We start from the raw sequence: 20693 nt of genomic DNA, 5'->3' as shown, positions 1-20693 counted from the left end.
AAAGATCATGGCAGATGAAACTCAAGGCATTCATTATATGATCACAGAGGAATAATCCAATGCCTTGTATTACGAAAGAGTTTTATAACCAGTGTTGTGCTTTTGGATATGACAGTTGGCAAGGCATGACTGTTACGAATTATACCTCACAGGTCACGCATACAAACTGCTGCGAATTATACCTCACAGGTCACGGACAGTTCGAGTCTAGGCTGAGGCACACGAACAAAGGCCACAACTGCAGAGTTCCCAAAGATACTAAGTTTATTACGCTGGAGCGTGGTGCCCCCCTGCTAATCAGGAGGGGACCCCGAATGCAGATTATACAGAGATTATATACCTTTTAGCAAAGCATGTTGCCCTCATGAATCGGAAATCTTAGCCAATAGACAAACCCTTTCCTTATCTACCACGTATCCCCTGCTAAGTGCATCCCCCATGCTAAACCATTACTTCAACTACACAACATGGTCCTAAAGCAATGTACCAGTAGCCTTTCTTATCAGGATGGGAGGCTCGCATCAAGGCCAGGAGGCAGGGAGTTAGGAACAGACAAAGACCAGAAACCGGGAGTCGAGACAGGCTGGAAACAAAGGGGGCGGGGTTCACAGGAATGCAGTATCTAAGGAACACTCCTCCTGGTGCATGATGTGTTTGCTTTTAGACAATGGTGGTCCCCAAACCAAAATGAAGTTACATATGCTAACTTTTCCTTAACATGACTGAGGTTATGGAATGAAAGACTACATGCAGCCGGATGCGCTGAAATAGATCTGGAACCCCAGGAGGATTTTCCCAGAGAGCCCAATACAAACTGATCAATGTGGCAGTGCCTGAACTGCCTGTGCACACAAACTGGAAGATCAAAGACTAATATCAAATGGGATTAATTTAATGACATGAATATATGGGAGTGCGGTGAGATGCAAACGAAGACAGCTGTTTTCCTTTGAATTTGCTTTGCAAATTATCCTTTAGGATGACAAACATTTTTCAATCACAGGATTATGACTTAATTGCAGAATCTAGTAACAGGAGAAGCCATGCTGTGGAGGAGAAAGCTGGTGTGTATGCGCACACGTTCTGTACTGGTATTGTGTTTCTGTAAAAATATTCCCTCTTCAAAACAACTATGGCCATGTCTACACTAGAGAGCTTACAGCAGCGCAGCTGTACCTGTGTAGCTGCGTATGCCAACGGGAGAGAGCTCTTCTGTCAACATAATTAAACCACCCCCAACGAGAGGCGGTAGCTATGTTGGTGGGAGAATGTCTCCCGTCAACATAGTGCTGTCCACATCGGCACTTCTGTTGGTGTAATTTGTTGCTCGGGAGGGTGTTTTTTCACATCTCTGAGCAACATAAGTTATATTGACAAAAGTGCTGGTGTAGACATAGTTTGTCTTGTACTTCAAGGATGTTTTATCTATCCACATCCTTCATGAACTTATCTTAGGCAGGGACTAGCCTAAATCCTGTTGTTGATCTGCTGAATGACTTGTCAGTGGTTGCAGTGTGTATAATGATGGAGTGTTTCTAATTTTTTTAATGAAATGTCTCCCAACACAAATAACTTTTAGAAAAAAGTCACTGTAATAAAATATTTAAGCATCCTGTATATACTGTAGTGAAAATCACTTTTCCAGCAAGTGGTCAGTTATTTGTTCGGTGGGTATGAGATGAAAACTGGGGGCATTGTTTGTGGAGGAGAAAAGCATTTTTCTTTAAACAAAATATTGCATCACATGTTCTAAACAGGTAACAAAGCAGCAAGTAAATTTTAGGATCTACTAACTTGGGGACTATCGCTTTAGAAAAGAAAAGCACAAGAGAAAGCTTACTTAATGTAAATACGTGGGCTAACTTGCTTAAGTGATCCCTTCATTAAATAAAATCATGTAAGTGATTAGGATCTTTATAAATATAGCATTCAGAACTACCGATAGCTAAAACCTACTTCAGCTTCAATCTACATAGTACTACCAATTTACAAGTAATTGGCAAAATCTCTGTTTTGATTATAGGACTGGAAGTTGTCTAAAATTAACACCCACCAGCATGACTGTTCTGTTCATTGATTGTCAGCACTTAAATTCTCATTATCTGTCTTATAAGCAGGTTTTGTGGTGGTGAAAGGTGCAGACTGAAGTGTCAATCTACAGTACAGTGGTACAACAAGCAGTGATAGTACAAGCTTCCCCACACTTCCCTCGCAATATGCCTGAAGTCCTAGCTAGAGGAACGACATCACAGAATGATATGTTTCCAAGTATCTGGCTTTTGTTGTTTTGTGGAGGAGAGGGGGACGTTTGGGGAAAGAAAATGAGGTAGACTGGTTGGCTTAGGTATTGTATTGTATTATTTATTGTTTATATTACTGTAGCTCTCAGGCGCTGTACATGCACAGAACAAAATCCATCTGCCGTTTATCTTTAAAGTGCCTGTCTAAATGTAGCTAAGGCTGGCAGTGACGCAAAGTTGTTACACAAGAATTTGGTATATGTCCGAGCTACCTAGCCTGACTTTAAGCGGCAAGTATCCACATCACAAAAGGGAAATTCACTATTAATTGGCATTCTTATTTAAAATACCCAAAAATATGCTATACACCTCACAAAAACAAATAATGACATGGTACCTAGCCTGAGGCACTTTACAACCTAAATTTAACATGACAAAATGTGAAGGTCCTAAAACAGGGGCTGGCAAACTTTTTGGCCTGAGGGCCACATCGGGTTTTGGAAATTGTATGGAGGGCCGATTAGGGGAAGCTGTGCCCCCGCCCCCTATCTGCCCCCCCTTGCTTCTTGCCCCCTGATGCCCCCCCGGACCCCTGCACCATCTACCCCCCCATCCCCTCCCCCGCTCCTTGTCCCCTGACTGCCCCCAGAACTCCTGCCCCGACTGCCTCCCACCGGTCCACCCAACCCCACCTCCTTCCTGATTGCCCCCCCCCAGGATCCCTGCCCCCATTCAACCCCCCCATTCCCCGCCCTCTGATGCTCCGACCCCATCCACATTCCTGCCCCCCCAACCACCATGCCAAACTCCCCTGCCCTCTATCCAGCCCCTCCTGCTCCCTGCCTCCTTACCACGCAGCACAGAGCACTGGTGGCTGTCGGCGCTACAGCCGCGCCACCCAGAGCATTGCCCAGCCGTCCAGAGCACTGGTGTAGTGTAGTAAATTGCTCTCCGGGACTGCTACCAGTAGCACGTTCCTATGTGGAGCAGTTTAATACACTACACCGGCAGCATGGCGCGCTGAGGAACAGCAAGGGAGGGGCTGTGGGGGCAAGCCTCCTGGGCCAGGAGCTCAGGGGCCAGGCAGGAGGGTCCAACGGGCCAGATGTGGTCCATGGGCCGTAGTTTGCCCACCTCTGTCCTAAAACTATCTATTTAGAGTTTTATACTGCTACCAGTCATCAAAGTATCTGAGTGCCTTTTACTAAAATCAATAGCAAAATCCCTAGTAGGCTTCAGGAAGTCTCTGTTTCTCCCTGTTTGGGGTCTAAACTTAGTTCGGGGTGGGGCTATTTCATTTGTTTTTTTGATTAATATGAGTTATGGGTTAGAAGGGGTGTCAGAAGTGGACCAAAAAAGCAGGAGGGAAGGATGTTGAAGGACAATGCAACAGTCGTTTCTTTCAGTTACTCAATAAGTCTCAAATGTATCTTTCTGGTTATGTTAACTTGTTTTTTTCTCTCCTTTCCCCTTACTCACTTCTCACGGGTTGTCGAGGTTGATTCCCCACTCTGGCACTTTGAACCTGCAAGGATTCTAAAAAATTAATACTGGCCACTCCAGGCTTATTTTAAGCTTCCAAGGTTACAGCTTTTCTCTGGTTTCAGAGTAACAGCCGTGTTAGTCTGTATTCGCAAAAAGAAAAGGAGTACTTGTGGCACCTTAGAGACTAACCAAGTTATTTGAGCATAAGCTTTCGTGAGCTACAGCTCACTTCATTGGATGCATACTGTGGAAAATACAGAAGATGTTTTCTCTGATCTTGGATAGGTAGATGCTGCCACCAGCCAAGTGCAAAACCCCTTTGAGAATCCAGGAAGGCACACTTGGGAATTTCTTCCTGTGGGGTACCCTCAAGCCCTTTCACACACACACACCCCCTCTGGGGAAGAGCTGAGACAGAAGAACAAAGGAAATCCGCTGTTGCCACCAGCTAATTAAACAACATGTGCACAAACCTCTTAGGACACAAAAATCCAATTCTGTTCTTTAAAAAGGTACATTTTATTAAAAAACAAAAGGAAGAAAATACATCTGGGAACTTAGGCTATTGCTAGATTTAAAAAGAGCAACTACAATAATTAAGCATCAAAAATAGTTTCTTGAGGTCCAGTTTAAAGGTTACAAGCAAAACAAAAGCACCTGGGGTTAGCACAAAGAAGTCTACAAGCCATAAAGAAATAAGAGGGATAAACCTAATCATGTCTTCCTAGACATTTCCTGATCTACTTACATATCTGGGGTTGTAAATAAGTAATTTCTAGATATGATTCTGATGATTTTTTCATACCTGGCCCGAAACTTCTTACAGCCCGGTTTACCTTTCCCCGGAGAACGACAGACAGACAGAAGGGAAGTCTTTGTTTCAATTTTAAAAAGTTCTAGCCTTCCGATTGGCTCTTTTGGTCAGGTGCCCACTCACTTCCTTTTACCTATGCATAGCAGCGAGATTTTTTAACCCTTTACAGATAGAGCAATTAGAAAACAGCTACTAAAGGGATTTTATAGCTACTGGCTGGCTGGGTGTCCATAAGGGAGCTTCCCCCCCTTCATTTATCACATGCCCCCCAAATCACAGATGGTGTTGGCTCACTGAAGAAGTTTTTTCTTAGTCTTTTTGACTGTGTGAAGCCACTTCAGTGCAGCATGATCAGTTTGCAGGTGGATACGCCGCCTGGTATGGGCTTCTCCAGAACATACACAATGGTGTAACATTCTTTTTCTGAGACTGACCAGTAGCTTTCCCTTTTAGAAGGTTTTTTGCTGAGAAACACGACAGGATGGAATTGTTGATCTGGTCCTTCCTGCATTAAAACTGCTCCTACACCATATTCGGACACATCTGTGGTTACAATGAAAGGTTGGTCGAAGTCCGGGGCTCTGAGAACAGGGTCAGACGTAAGGGCCGCCTTAAGCCGGTTAAAGGCTTTCTTACACTTCTCAGTCCACTGAACTGCATTTGGCTGTTTTTTCCTGGTTACGTCATTCAGTTGGGTGGCAATTTGGCTGTTGTGTGGTACAAATTGTCTGTAATACCCAGCCAAGTCCAAGAAAGATTGGACCTGCTTCTTTGACTTAAGGACAAGCAAATTTTGGATAGCATTTACTTTAGCCTGTAGAGGATTGATCGTTCCTTGACCCACCTGGTGTTCAAGGTACGTTACCCTGTTTAGGCCTATTTGACATTTTTTGGCCTTAATGGTTAATCCTGCCTCCCTTATGCGCTGGAAGACAGCTTGGAGGTGTTCCAGGTGTTCTGCCCATGAATTTGAGAATATGGCCATATCATCAAGGTAGGCGACTGCAAACTCCCCAAATCCAGCCAGATTTACCAGTCTCTAGAAGGTGGTGGGAGTGCTTTAGCATTGGGTAGTGAAGACATACCTTAGAGAGTTTACAGCGGTGCAGCTGCACCACTGTACGCTCTCTAATGTAGCCACTCTAAGCCGACAGGAAAGAGCTCTTCTGTTAGCTTAACTACTCCAGCCCCCATGAGTGGCAGAAGTTGTGTTGGTGGGAGAAGCTCTCCTGCCAGCATAGCGCTGTTCATGCCAATTTATTCGCACTCCTGAGTGACACAAATTATGCCAACATAAGCTGTAGTGTAGACATAGCCTTATAGAGGGGATGTTGTGGTCAAAATGACAGGTAAGGAGGATGATTTTGGCAACATTACTTTGGTCAGACTGGAAGAAGGAAACGTTAATATACAGAAGACCAGAAAAGCAGATGTTGCAATAATCAAGACAAGTGATTTGACTATTGGGAAAAAAAGGAAGGAGGGATTTTTTTAAATGTTGTGACGGAGGAAGAGATGTGGAGGGAGAATCCCAAGAGGAGTCAAAGATGACCTCCTAAATTGCATTTTCTGTAATACAGAAGCTCGCCGTCTTGACTAACAATTGCCTGGAAGGGTGAAATACATTAGCTTCCGTTTGCTGTTTTAGCTTCAGAAGAGCAAGTGCATATATTGTAGCAAGCAAAAAGTCATACTGTGCGTACAGCAATGTATTGCAGCTTATGTATTAGATACTGCTTTCTTTATATTTTGACGGTGTACAAAATGCACCACTTAAATGGATTTTGCTGTAAGAACCTACAGAAAGTTATTAAGATAAAACAAAAAATCAGTAGTTTTATTTATTATTTTTGCTACATATAACCAATCACAAAAGCTGAAGCCAACAACAGGCAACAGTAGCTGGATAATAAGATCCTAATCCAAATTGCACGAACGTCAATAAACTCCCATCGACTTCAGTAAGCTTTAAATCAAGCTCCGAGTGACCTGCAGTTAGCATCTTTCAGAACTATAAAACTGCACCAAAGTGAAAGGGAAGAAATATCTGTACACAAAATAAAGATCCACCCGGATTTCTACATCTCAAAGGAAAAACAACTTTGTGGAAATCCTTGTCACAAAAACCTGTGGTCTCTCCAGCTAATACTCTTTTCTCTGTACTACTTTTAGAAATTTAATTGTAACTTTAATCAATTTAGGACTTACATCATAAAGAATAGGTCTCCAGGAAAAAAAAGAAAACCTTTATGTATTTCCTTCACTTATAGATTATAAGAAAAAAAATGATTTCCATAGCAGTCTTTTCCCTTTCGTAAATTTGCATAAGCATTATTGAGGCTAAATCCTCTTTTTTTGTCTGTAATGATGCAAATTGCTTCTTTTGTAATTACTGTTTATTTGCATTTTAGGAGTCCAGTATCTTGAATTCTTAGGAGCTGCTAAAGATCCATTAATTTTAGTCAGATACTGTACGTTTAACCATATGTATTTGTTGTCACAGAAAATAAAACTACCTAAGAAAATATCCAGACGTTTTCCAGCCTATGAGCTCTATCTCTATGGGGAAGGGAATTACGCTGAAGAAAACAAAAATCTGATTTTGACAGGGATTCCAGTTCTCTTCCTTCCTGGGAATGCTGGGAGTTATAAACAAGGTATGGCTATAGTAAAGTGAATTTTGAAAGTTGTACAAACAGAGTTATCTGTTTTAGTTAAAGGCAGGAAGAGTTAAGTCTCTGGAATATTACTAAGACAGGTCAAAGCTGTTACAGGAATGATATCAAAATGCCTCATTGCTACTACTTTAAGTATAAATAATGAAGAATTTCCTTATGTACAGTGTCCAGGAGATAAGGGGCCATATTTTCAGCTAGTGTAAATTGGGGCGTCTCAGTTGAAGTCAGTGAAGCTATGCTGATATTCACCACCGGAGAACCCTGTCGAAGATGTTTACCTGGAATGAGACTTCACAGATTTTGAAGTCCATAAAGGCATAGACATATTTGCTCAGCTACTGATAGCCTCTCATTGCAAAAAGAAAAATAGTCCAACTGTAGAGGAATGATATAAAAAAATACAGGAAGTTGGTTTTATGGGAAAAATTACCATACCAATTACATACCCAGCGAAATACACAGAGGACAAAAAAGATACTTAAGAATTTGATTACCGGTACCTTTTATTCAATACTTAGACAAAGTACATTCACCTGCCCAAAAAAAAAAAGCACACCTGTCCTTTTCTTTAATATTAACTCTTTATAGACGTATGTAGTCTGTTTAAAAATGTGTAATCAGACATTTCACTCAATATAATAAAATAACTAGAAATGACATCAAAGGTGTTTTATGTATGCTGTTTGTAATATGGTAACACTGTAATCAATAGAGAGCTGATGACTATATTCCTGTATAATGTCTCAACAAAAGCTACGATTATTTTTTTGTTTCTGATATTTACATGGCAAGGATTTGTAAACCTGTTAACACTTCATAAATAAATATATAGTAAAACAAAGAAATAGCATAGCTTTAAATAATTTGACTCAATGGAATGTATTATTATTTAACCTATTAAGATTATAGATTTAATTCTGGGACTGATTCCCCACAGCTTTACCAGTTTTACCCCAGTGTATGTCCATTGAAATCAAATTGATTTCACTTAAAACTGAAATAATGCTGTGTTGAATCAATCACTGTTTTTAAGACACATGTACATTGTCTGTCCAATGATTTAACTAAAAATTTTTACACAGTTCTATGTGAGGTTAGTTCTCTTAAATTAAGATAACTTAATTACGTTATTACATTTCTTTCACCTGACCACAAAGTGTTGTTTGTCCTCTACCCAAGGAAAGTAGGAAAGCATCCTCGTTTGAGACTAGGGTCAATGTGACCCTTTCTGTACTGGCAAAAATAGGACCCATATAAATCACTACTGTTGCCCTCTGGTGGAAGCTCTTATGTAAATAAGTTCAGACCAGCCCAGGCACACAGTGATGAAAATGCCCCTAAATCATAGCTTTACTGTTGTTACCACTCGTGGGTTCCAGTGGTGAGTTTGGGGTTCTATTTTCACTATTGTGGATACATCCTAAAAGGTACTTGTGCTTCAGGAACCCAGCACCTCTGTATGATTCCCACAGGGATCATTCTGTAATTCCTCTAAATTTCACTAACGTAGGCAGGAAAAATCCACAGTCTGCTACTCAGACCAGGTCTGTTGTATTACACCATTATTGGCAACCTGACTGACCTGCAAAAATCTGATTGATTTTCAACTTGAACAATATTTTAGAACAGTCATATTGAATAAAAGCACAACTGAATTAGAAGAAGGGGTAAAACTCACTAGCTACTGGAGAATTCTGAGGTCTTTGATATCAAATCTAGTTTTAGATACCTTAAAAATAAGCTTCAACTCCTCCTCCCATCTACAAAGGCGGTTTTGGATTCGCTGCTAGTTACCTGAGGGGCAAGTGGCTCCACCCTGGCATGTTGTTCCAAGTCTTAATGTAGCCTGTTTCTACATTTGGTATAAACTCATTATCTCCTGCTGTACTTCATTCCATTCAGAGATTGGAAGTAATAGTTGTATATTTGTAGAGGAAAATGAAGATATGAGAGTACTTTGTAATTAAGTAGTGTTTACATTTTTGAAAGTGCTGTGCAACCATTAACTAATTAAATATAGCATAATGAGTGTTATTCTGAAGACAGTCATTCTTCAAGGATCATTACTTGTTTTAAGAAAGTGCTTTGAAACAGAATTATTCAGCATTCTAATGGTGATGTTAAAAAAAACCTCTGTGCTTTTGTAAACAATTAGTGTATGCCCCAAAATAGTTTTAGTTTAGCTGAGTAAATAAGCCTTGCATGCATTTAGCCAATGAATAACTTATTACTGACTTTTTTTAACCTTCAAAGGTGCTTTAATTCTTTTGACTGAAATTATACATACTTTTGTCAAAATGACATAGTAAAACATTTCATAATTTATAGTTTTAGAAAACATATTTAAAGGCATGTGAGGACAATGATATCCAAAGAAGATTACTGAAATAATCATCACACAAGATGCCAAATGGACACTTGTAATTATGTTTAAAGAAGTACAGACTCTATTGTGAATTAATTAGGTCTTTTTGAAAACACAGCAATACAGAGAGTAACCATTTAGGAATCAAAGGGAAACATATAGAGTGATCTGGATCACTTGGTAGTCTGGGCCCACTTAAAATGTGTGTTATTGCAACCAAACTGAAGGTCATATATCTAGGAACAAAAAATGCAGGTTGTACCTACAGAATGGAGGAACTGTATCCTGGAAAGCTGTGACTCTGAAAAGGATTTAGGGATCATAGTGGACAAACATGAGCTCCCAGTGCAATGCTGTGACAAAAAGGGCTAATGCAATCCTTGGATGTATAAACAGAGGAGTAGCGAGGTGATTTTACCACTGTCTGTGGCGTTTCTGAGACTGCTAACAGAATACTGCATCCAGTTCTGGTGTCCCCATTTTAAAAAAGAATACTGAAAAATGGGATAGAGAAGAGGCACAAAAATTATTTGATAGCTGCAAAAATGCCTTATCATGAGGCAAAAAGATCAAGAAGAGACTTGATTAAAGTGTGTAAGTACCTTTATGGGGAGAAAATATCTGGTACTAAAGATCTCTTTAATCTAGGGGGGAGAGGCATAACAAAGACTAATGGCTGGAAGTTAAAGCCAGACAAATTTGTATTAGAAATAAGGTACAAAGTTAACAGCAAAGTTGATTAACCATTGGAACAAACTACCAAGAAAAGTGGTGGAGCTCCCTCTCTTGAAGTCTTCAATTCAAGACTGGATTCTTTTCTGGAAGATATGCCTTAGTCGAGCACTAGTTTTGGGCTCAATACAGGAGTAACTGGATGAAATTCTATGGCCCGTATTATATAGGTGGTCAGATTAGATGATTTATGGTCCCTTCTGATCTTAAAATATATTAATCTTACCAGAGTGCTGTGGGAATTATTTAATATCTGTTCAGTGCTTTGAATATGTGGTGTTTAGCTTTTTCAACAGGGCTCATTGAGGTTGTTCGATAACTGAATCTGCACAGTGAGAGGATATTTCCAGGGGTGACTAAAGACAAAGCAGGATCTAGAGCTCACAAAACGTTGCTCTCTAGGAGAAACTTGCATTTTGTCCCCAGAGAGACTTTTCCCCATGCTCAAGCATTCTTCCTTGTAGTCTTTATACTAGGGCTTCAAGCGATTAAAAAAATCTTGCAACGCCAGCTACAATAGTGTCATGCAATCGCCTGTTCTCACTTTCAGGTGACATTGTAAATAAGAAGCTAGCAGCATTACCTCCTGTAAATGTAAACAAACTTGTTCGTCTTAGCGATTGGCTGAACAAGAAGTAGGACTGAATAAATTTGTAGGCTCTAAAGTTTTACATTGTTTTGTTTTTGAGTGCAGTTATGCAACAACAAAAAAATCTACATTTGTAAGTTGCACTTTTATTATAAAGAGATTTCTTATCAACTAACTGATATTTTTCATCCTAATTTCTCATTTATGTATGTATGTATGTCTGAAAACAAGGGAAGTATACTTATAGGTTGGTAAAAGAGGAAAGCTTTCCACTCTTTTTGATGCATACAAATGACTTGCATCAAGTGAACACTGGTCAGGTTTAAAGAACTTGAATATCCAGTGGTAGTAAGATAACGTTTGTTTTTACCAACTACATAGTGACTTGTTTGTATTGGAGAATCCAACTGAGAGTAGTAGCGTTGACTACAGTTAGAAGAAAGGTGTTTCTGTGATTTAACTAGTGCAATTTCTTTTCCTAGTACGTTCTCTTGGCTCTATAGCACTTAGAAAAGCAGAAGACATTGACTTCAAGTACCATTTCAATTTCTTCACTGTCAATTTTAATGAGGAGCTGGTTGCACTATATGGTGGTAGTCTGCACAGACAAACCAGATTTGTGCATGAGTGCATTAAAGTAATTCTTAAGCTGTACAAGGTAAGACGTGAGGTATGCACATGAATAGTATTTTGAGATTTTTTTTCCTTTTCTACTAAAAACTGGGGTGGAATTTTTGTTCAGTGGAAAATTGTGGGATGCAAATCTTTAATTGTAATAGATATATTGGCTATTATTTGTGTGGTGTTGATTATGTGGATGAGAGAAAAATACTCCTGTTTTAGTCTTGATTTAATAAACAAATTTTGGATTTTGTCTTTACTCTCATGGTGAGGGTGCCCAAAGCCTTGGATAGTTTTCTCATTTTTTTAAATAAAATATTTCCATATAATATGTAAACTACTTTGTAGTAGAAATGCAGTAGGCTCATTTATGTTTTCAGAACTGTTTATTTAAATATTTAATACGGATTTAGAAAACATGCCTCAGCCTAAAAGCTTATTTGCTGGTCTGCTTCCTTAAGGTTCTCAAACATTATAATGTCAGCTATAAACTACAGTTTTTGAAGTACAGCACCTCCTACATTCTTACTTTTTCTTGTGATGAGCCTGTGTTTACTTAGTGATTCTGGAAAACCAAAGCATCTAAAATATGGGTCAGTTAGTAACATCTTGTCAAACTATTAAACCTGACTATTTTCTTTGAGCAACATGATTAATTTAAGAGGAAAAATGCACAACTTTTAACTAAATGATAGATCAACGTCTAAGGCCTTGTCTACACTACAGGAGAAATTCGATCTAAGTTTCGCAATTTGAGTTACGTGAATAGCTTAGTAGCTTAAATCTACTGACCGTGGGATCCACACTACGCAATGTCAACGGGAGACGCTCTCCTGTCAACTCCACCTACTCTTCTTGATCTGGTAGAGTACAGGAGACGATGGGGGAGCGATCTGTGGATCATTTAGCGGGTCTTCACTAGATCCACTAAATGAACTGCCGATGGATCGATTGTTGCTCGTTGATCTCCTGGTAAGTGTAGACAAGCCTTAAGTTTCATCTGTTTGTTTAAATGAATGTTCTCAAATTCTAACTTTGAGTGATTACTGTTTTCTTTTTCTGAAGGATCAAGAATTTGCTCCAAGCAGTGTTGCAATAGTAGGTCATTCCATGGGTGGTCTTGTTGCAAGAGCATTGCTCACTCTAAAGAATTTTAAGCCTGAATTTATAAACCTCCTCATTACACAAGCCACACCTCATGTTGCACCTGTAATGCCTTTAGACAAATATCTTACTGGTAAGTTTATTTCAGTTAAGTGTTGCATTGGGCACTATGTTTCTTTCTTAATGCTTAAGTGTGTGTGTGTGTGAGAATCTGTTGCATTACAGTGGCCTGAAAACACATTGTTATGGAAAAAGAGAGATGCTCTTAGAAGCTGTAATCTTTCACTCTTTCTCCTGTGACAGAACTGGGACACTAAAAGAACATCAGTTTGTCACATAAATATCAAAATATTGTCTTTCAGCTTTTAACTTGACCTTTGGTGTAGTGGTGGGAACACTTAATTTCCAGCATCTTACACAGAAAATAGAAGTAATTTGGAACCTTGTAAATTACAGGTCAAAGTGATTTCCTGTTTCCCCCATGAGCGAATGCTTCCTTGTGTTAAACCTTGATATTCAAAATCACGTTCTCTTCTGACTGTATACCTAGTTATTGTGTTACTTTTTATGCAATTTGCCAAGTTTCATCCTGCCCTCTCAGTGAAGTCAAAGGTATTTGGATGGGGCAGTGAGAATATTAAATACCAATATTGGTCCTAATTGAGATTAAATGTTTGTAGATAGCATAACGTACAAATTTTCGGAGCCCAAAGGAGAAAAGAATTACTGTATTGACATTATATCAATACTCTGCAGTATTTTAATTTTTATGAAGTTACACTTGATAAGAATGCACATTTCAAAAGTTATGAATCTGTACTGTGCATTGGGTGACCAGGTGTCCGGTTTTCGACCGGACACCCGGTCGAAAAGGGACCCTACCGGCTCTGGTCAGTACCGTCAACTGTTAAAAGTCCCATTGGCGGTGCTGTGGAGCTAAGGCAGGCTAGTCCCTACCTGTTCTGGCTCCATGCTGCACCCTGGAAGTGGCCAGCAGGTCCAGCCCCTAGGCAGGGTGCCCACAGGGCTCCGCGCGCTGCCCCCGCCCCAGCACTGGCTCCACACTCCCATTGTCCAGGAACCATGGGGGTGGTGCCTACGGGCAAGAGCAGCACACAGAGCTGCCTACGCCTAGTAGCAGGATCTACTGGCCACTTCTGGGGTGTAGTGCAGTGCCAGGACAGGGAGGAAGCCCGCCTTAGCTCCCTCGCTGTGACGCTGACCGGGAGCCTCCGGAGGTAACCCCCCTCCCGAACCTCCTGCCCCAGCCCTGAGCCCCCTTCCACACCTTGAACCCCTCTGCCCCAGCCTGGAGCCCCTCCTGCGCCCCAGAGCCCACACACCCAGTTAGAGCCCTCACCCCGTTCTGCACCCCAACTCCCTGCTCCAGCCCAATGAAAGCGAGTGAGGATGGGGGAAGAGTGAGCTACCAAGGGAGGGGGAACGTAGTGAGCGGGGGGCAGGGCCTCCGAGAAGGTGCGAGGCCTTGGGGAAGGGGCAGAGCTAGGGTGTTCGGTTTTGTGCGATTAGAAAGTCGGCAATCCTAACTGTGCAGTAGTATATTTTAGTGTGTGTGTGTGTGTATATAATTATTTATTATTATTTATTAGTATATTATATGTAGAATTTTTTGTGTTCTATCTTTTTGTTTGTATTTTGTGGCAGCTAAGCATGGGTGATCCCTATCCCCTTGATTTTGCCACTGCTGCCTTTCTATTAATTTCTACCTCTACTGTTGACTGATATCACAAATGCACACTTCCGTTTGGCCTTCCTTATTGATCACTATCAATCACGAGATTAAATATTTGGAAGCGCATCCTCAGCTGGTGTAAAAAAACAGTTGCATCTGACTTGTCTGATCACCCCTGCATTGGGTACAGTTTTGTTGTCTAACACAAGACTCAAAAATGGGAATGGAAACTTGACTTCTGGGTAGGCTGCCAGCACAGCTCAGAAAAAACTGTTTTTACTAAATGCTGTGAAAAAATTTCCACTGTTTCTTTGTATAAAGTGAATTTTAATCTATTTTCAATTTTTTAAAAGATTTTTATACAGCTGTAAACAATCATTGGATTTTAAAGGCCCAAGATGTAAGAAATCTAACTACCCTTTCTGTGGCGGGAGGATTCAGAGATTACCAAGTTCATTCAGGACTCGCTTTTCTACCCAGATTAAGTCAACATAGCAGTGCCTTATTTGTTGTGGTAAAATCTTTTTTTTTAATTGTCTTCTAATGGTATTATGTTAACTGTTTATGGACTGTATGTACCTGTGTCTGAATACAGTATGTATGGCGTAGTATAATAAATTCTTATTGCAGTATTACTAGGTTTGAAAGAACACATCTGATAATGAGATGTGCCATATACAAATTTCACTTTGGAGCACAAAGGTGAGGTGGAGAAAATTTCATTTTGTAGTTACTTTTTCCACTCTGCTTCATAATCCTTAGATACAGTGGATTTAAAGCAACTTGCATCACTAGTAATTAATAACTGGAAATTTGTTTGTTCTTTAACCTGATTTGTAACAGAATTCAGTTGGCTAGTAACTAAGAGAGTAACCAAAGGGTAGTATTGGACAATGGTTATTTTCATCAAAGGCGTTTTCATGTGCTGTTCCATAGTGGTGGTCTTGTATACATACCTTGAGCAAGGGGTACCAGAGGTTTACAGCATGTATATTGAAGAATGGTACATGGCGTCTTGTTATGCTGATAACACCCAGATTTATATTTCTATCTCCACCAACCCCACTGGTGAGATTTACCTGGGCTCAAATGGAAATTTGGATGTTGGCTAGTGACTTGAAACTCAACCCAGACGAGTGAATTATTTCCCTGTTGCTGTTTGCCCCATGCTATAATGATTACATTGAAAGTTTGAAATAATCCCTATCTGTTGAGAGCTGCTTGCCATTCATTTTAAGGTTTGCAGCCTGTGAATCTTGTTGAATTCCTACCTGATTCTGATTATCCAGCTGGTAGCAGTAGTCAAGAGTATCATCTTTTTTTGGTAATAAATGTGCATAATTTTAGTTTGGGTGCAGTCTTCACATTGGCGATCTATGCCTTTCTCATGTCAAAGCTGAGCTATTATAAAATGTTCTACATGAGACTCTACCTTCATATTATTAGGGAACTGCAGTTGGTGCAGAACATAAAGGCACTTATCTGGCATTTCACTCAAATATCATATTGCAACTGTGCTCCATGATTTTCCATAGCTATCAGTTCACTTTTGATTGAAATTTAAGATACTGGTTTTAACCTGTGAAGCCCTAAATGGGATCTTGGCTCTTACAAGTCCAACTCTTCCCCCCAGAGTGGTAGGACAGAAATTGTGATGCTCTAAGGCTAAAAGATTAAATGGTTGAAATGTACAGTTGCTAAATATTCTTTAGAGGTGGGAGGTAGGGGTGTGTGTGTCTTGGTTCTGTTATGTTCCACCTGGTACTGTTTCCCCCTCTGTTCCACCCTGGATCTGTCAGAGTCCAGAACTGGTGACATTCAGGCTACATTGCAAGTCTCTCCTACTTACCCAGGTTTTGGAAGTGGATGCAGATGGCTGATGGATAGTTGGGAACATGGGATAATAGAATCCATTTAAATAAGTTGAGAAATGTTTGTTTGTTTGTTTTGTTTTAAAGATAGCGAACCTTAACTTTAGGGAAAATGATAATTTTTATTTTTTTTTATTTATTTTTTAAAGAAAACTAACCGTGAGAATTCAAAGTGTGTTCCTGAAGTGATAAGGTTTTTTCTCCAGCTTTATCTTAAGGCTAACCAAGCTCTTGTCTGATAATTTTGTAAAAGCCCATCTTAATAAATATTCAGACATAAATCACAAATACATTTTCAAATTTCTAATGTTTTAATGTTGAATCCCCAAAAAGCTAATATATTTTTCTCCCCCAAACAGAGCTCAGCAGTACCTAGAACTTGGGCCTCAACAGACCACCTCTCCATAGTATGGTAAGCAAATAGGACAAAGAAGTTAGGTAACTGACATGACATCTTTCTCCATCCCTTACCTTCATCTCCTTTTATAAATTCATTTAACTTCAGAGAGTAATTTTCTGAAAATATCTAGCCCATACCTTTTTTTGTAGTTGCATTTTTAAATATAGTGTTCCTTATGTTTTGTTCTAGGTGTAAAGAATTGGTCTTGGCTACCATTAGGGCATTTTTTGATGTTATTGATGAAACCACCAAACAGGTTTGTAGTTCCCATTTCCTGCATGCCCCATAAATACTGGGAGGAAGGTGAGGATTTTCTCCCCCCAACAAAGTGATGTTTTAGCTACCATTGTAATAGTCAGGGACAAATACTGTGTATTACTTTCTGATAATTTTATATCATGTTGAAAATTGCTGGCTTTTTGATGTCTCATGCTCCAGAATCTTGTGTTTTGGGTTCTGTGAAGAATGACAATGGTTCAGTTTTTGCTGCTGGCTGAGTCAGTGAGTTAATTATAGCTGGGCTAATACCCTGACTTTCTCACTGAGATAGAATGAGTTAAACAGGCCTGGGATCTTGTGATCCTAAACAAATCTGCTCAGCTGTACTGTGATAAGGTACACAAATTTGCTTACATATTTAATGTCCTTTTGCAAATTTATTTTAACAAAACAGAAACCCTCTATGTAAATTTGGAATGCTTACTTAGGGGAAATCAAGGGAAAAGCTGATGAGTTTACTAGTTTTCTTCGCTTTCTCCCTATTTATTGCTTCTTTTTACTCCCTGTGTCTCATTTTTCTTTTCTACCTGCTTAAATGTTATGTTGCCCACTGCATGTTACTGTTTGAAAAACTATTTGAAGAACCTTTCACCATATTTCATCCTATTCCTGAACCTTTGCGTAATTTTACAGCAATAAAAATGAAGAACTGGGAATAAGGCTGAGAGGTTGGGTCATTCTTTGATAGCTTCACTGGTCTCTGAAGCTTGTTCAATTGAACCCTTTTTAATATGGGTATAGAAAAGTTGACTGGTCCATTGGGGAAAAAAATTTTCAGAACTCATTGGGGATGGCCATAATACTCACAAATTGCATAGCTATATTTGCAGAAAGTAGGAGGAAACTTACTTTGGGAGGTTGATTTAAAAAAAAATAAGAAAGAAAGAAAGAAAGAAAGAAAGAAAGAAAGAAAGAAAGAAAGAAAGAAAGAAAAATGGCATAGGTTTGAAGCATTTGAACATTTTAGGAACTCAGACATTTGAAGTGTATGAGTTGGGCCCAGGAAGTTGGATTAATGAGCACAAGCAAGTGAATCAGTTATAGGTAAGGCTGTGACTCTGTCACTGAGGTCGCGGAAGTCACAGATTCCATGACTGTCGCAGCTGCAATGGCCAGTGTGGCTGATCCCAAGGCCACCAGAGCAGCTGGCCCCAGGTGCCCCATAGCCAGCTGCACCGGACACTGCTCAGGTGGTCCTGGGACAGCTGACCCCGAGGAGTGCCCGAGCAGCAGTCCTGGGGCCTGCCACACTAACCACTGCTCGGGCAGCCTGGGGAATACCCTGGGGAGCACCCGACCGGTGGTCTTTGGGGCCTTGGAGCAGGGGTGGCTGGGGGCAGTCAGTAGTGGTGTCCTGAGGCCCCTCAGAGCAATGTTGTCCGGGGCGCCAGGAACTGCTAAGTTTTAGTCATGGTATTCATATAGTAAAAGTCATGGACAGGTCACCAGCTGTGAATTTTTGTTTATTACCTGTGACCTGTCCATGGCTTTTACTAAAAATACCCGTGACTAAATCTTAGCCTTAGTTATAGGTGCATGAAAAATTAACTTGTTACATGGGTCTTCAATTTATCACATAGATATCACCTTATGGTGTGTGTATGTGTCTGTCTCTTTAGCAATATTTATATAATACAGCTTTTTGGTTTTATGTATACATAGTTTTAACTTTTTGTATAGTTCGAGCAGTTGCAATTTGCAGATAGCAGTAATTGGATATAGATGAATAGAGTATTTTTATTAGCTCCAGATATTGAATTGAAATTAGAAACTATATTATCCTCTGCCTTTTTGAAGCTCTGACTTTTACTGTAAATAAAGCTGCATTGCTGGCTTAATGTCTTGGTAATTCTTGTAAAGCACACAAAATGCTAAGTAGATTTTTAACAAGTTGTCTTGTATTTTTAGATAACCGAGGATCCAAAGAAGAGAATGTTAGTATTGAATCATCACTTTGTGAGGCACCCAGCAAAGTTCTTTGAGGAAGGTCCTGAAACACTTACTGAACTTAAAGGTATGCAAGTCTAATTCTTTGACCAGGATCTGAGGATACATTTTGTCTAAGAGTTAATCTTCTCACTACCGAATTGCTGAAGCGCAGACTCTTTCTTTAGGCACCACTCAAACACCATTTGGAATGCATGGCGACAAACTATGGTCTTGATTCTTGTTTCTAGCTGCACTAGGCTTGGTTGAGGACCATAATGGGGCAAAGAAATGCCACTTTTGCATTCTCCAGATTCTGGGGAGTAGCCAGGAAACAAAAGTTGTTCCAGTTTAAGCCTGGCTGACCGATCTCCAGCAGCCACAGGAGTAGCTGGAGTTCAGATGTTCTGACTATAGCCTTTCCCATGTCCATACCCTATCCTGGTGGGGGGTTGGTATGTATGTACTGTAAAGCCACTATGCTAATTATGGATGCTTGGGGAATTCCTAGGTGCCCAGATGTGCAGATTCAATGGCTCCTTTCCCTTGACAGAGCTGGGCAAGGAGACCCAATCTATAATGAAGAATTGGCTCCTCTCTGGGGTTGGAGAATCTGCAGAATTCCTTATTTGACTTTCTCTGGCTGCTAGGAAGTTAACAAGGAGGAGCCATGGCTGTAGAGCCCAGGAGTAACTACCAAGGCTTAATTTTGTTGAAATAGGCTAGGAGGAGGTGAATCATATCTTTGCATTTCTTTAGTTTACAATATAACGGACATCATTTTATAGATTAGGTTTTCATTGATCATTTAGTCAGATATTCCCCCTCCCCCCACTTCAATAGCAATTTGGAGTATATTTATGTGCAATTTTTTTCAATTGCATTTTCCTCTCTCCTCATTCCCTTTTGACACTTGCCTAAATTTATCCATGCTGTAATGCCATTAAGTTCAAAGGAGTTACAAGAAGGGTGAATTTGAGCATGTGCTATTACTCCTCCCCCTTCCTCCTTCCTTTCTGCTCATACTTTCTTCGTGTAGTCAGTCTTCTGCTCCTAATTCTGATGCCTGAATTTGGGCTTTTTATGTTCCTTTCCTGTGAGACTGAAAGTGTGGTAAGGGCAAAGAAAGTATGCTGTGCTGCTGTATTTTCAACACTCTCTTGTCTGTATTCAGCCCCCATACTGACATTGATGCCCACCAGATGCTAATGCTATTTTTCTTTGAGACCTTTTATTTTAGCACGTATTGATAAATTTTGCAAGTAATAATAGCATCCCTTGGTTTGGCGTGCTGTATAGATAGTTGATTTTAACTATTGTATGCAATTCTGAATAGCAGTCGTGACTATTGCATTACATATTTTAATGTTCCTATGTCTAACTTCTGGAGATATGAACAATAAGTTGATAAAATGTGCTTGATAAAGTAGAATGTTTGTGTTTTGTGAAGTTCTGCTGAAGATTACTATTATATGTCATAGGCAATTCCTGCAGTAACATACAACTAGAATTAAGGTTTTCCTATCACACGCAAGTGAGCAAAATAAAGCATATGGTTTACTTCTAGGAACTTTGATTTGGATTAAAATCAAATCCTCAAAATGGACCTATACAGTTTATAATGTAAGTAGCATTAATATCTTTTTCTAATTTCAATTTTGTCATTTCTGTGTTTTTTTCTAATAAGCAATATTTTTTCTTTTAAGGAATCTGATGGAAAATATTTCATGTTTCCTCTTTCAAACCACAGAAAAACCTACAGTCATGTCCACTGTCAAAACAGTATGTTGGTGAGAAAATATGTGCTTTCTGTATTTTTGTAAATATATCTGTTGTTACCCAATTTTAACTTTATGAAACTGAATTGTTGTTTCCATTTAAACAGCTGTATTGAGC

General features: G+C 39.8%; 1 protein-coding gene across 2 annotated transcripts in view; it reads left to right on the top strand.

Moving 5' to 3' along the window:
* The window catches only part of PGAP1 (post-GPI attachment to proteins inositol deacylase 1), a 78636-nt gene that overhangs the window by 8613 nt on the left and 49330 nt on the right, over nt 1–20693 (top strand). The window contains exons 2-10 of one of the 2 annotated variants that reach the window (XM_048870311.1): nt 7043–7196; nt 11386–11561; nt 12590–12761; nt 14675–14835; nt 16552–16604; nt 16782–16848; nt 18780–18885; nt 20365–20420; nt 20504–20587. In XM_048870311.1, the coding sequence (XP_048726268.1) occupies nt 7043–7196; nt 11386–11561; nt 12590–12761; nt 14675–14835; nt 16552–16604; nt 16782–16848; nt 18780–18885; nt 20365–20420; nt 20504–20587 (1029 nt within the window). Of the gene's footprint in view, nt 1–7042; nt 7197–11385; nt 11574–12589; nt 12762–14674; nt 14836–16551; nt 16605–16781; nt 16849–18779; nt 18886–20364; nt 20421–20503; nt 20588–20693 lie in introns of both variants that reach the window. The other variant, XM_048870310.1, reaches the window with a different exon arrangement.

The sequence above is a fragment of the Caretta caretta genome, chromosome 11, assembly GCF_965140235.1.
Source record: "Caretta caretta isolate rCarCar2 chromosome 11, rCarCar1.hap1, whole genome shotgun sequence".
NCBI classification, from domain to species: domain Eukaryota; kingdom Metazoa; phylum Chordata; order Testudines; family Cheloniidae; genus Caretta; species Caretta caretta.
The sequence above is the reverse complement of the archived record's forward strand: the minus strand, read 5'-3'. Positions and strand labels throughout refer to the sequence as shown.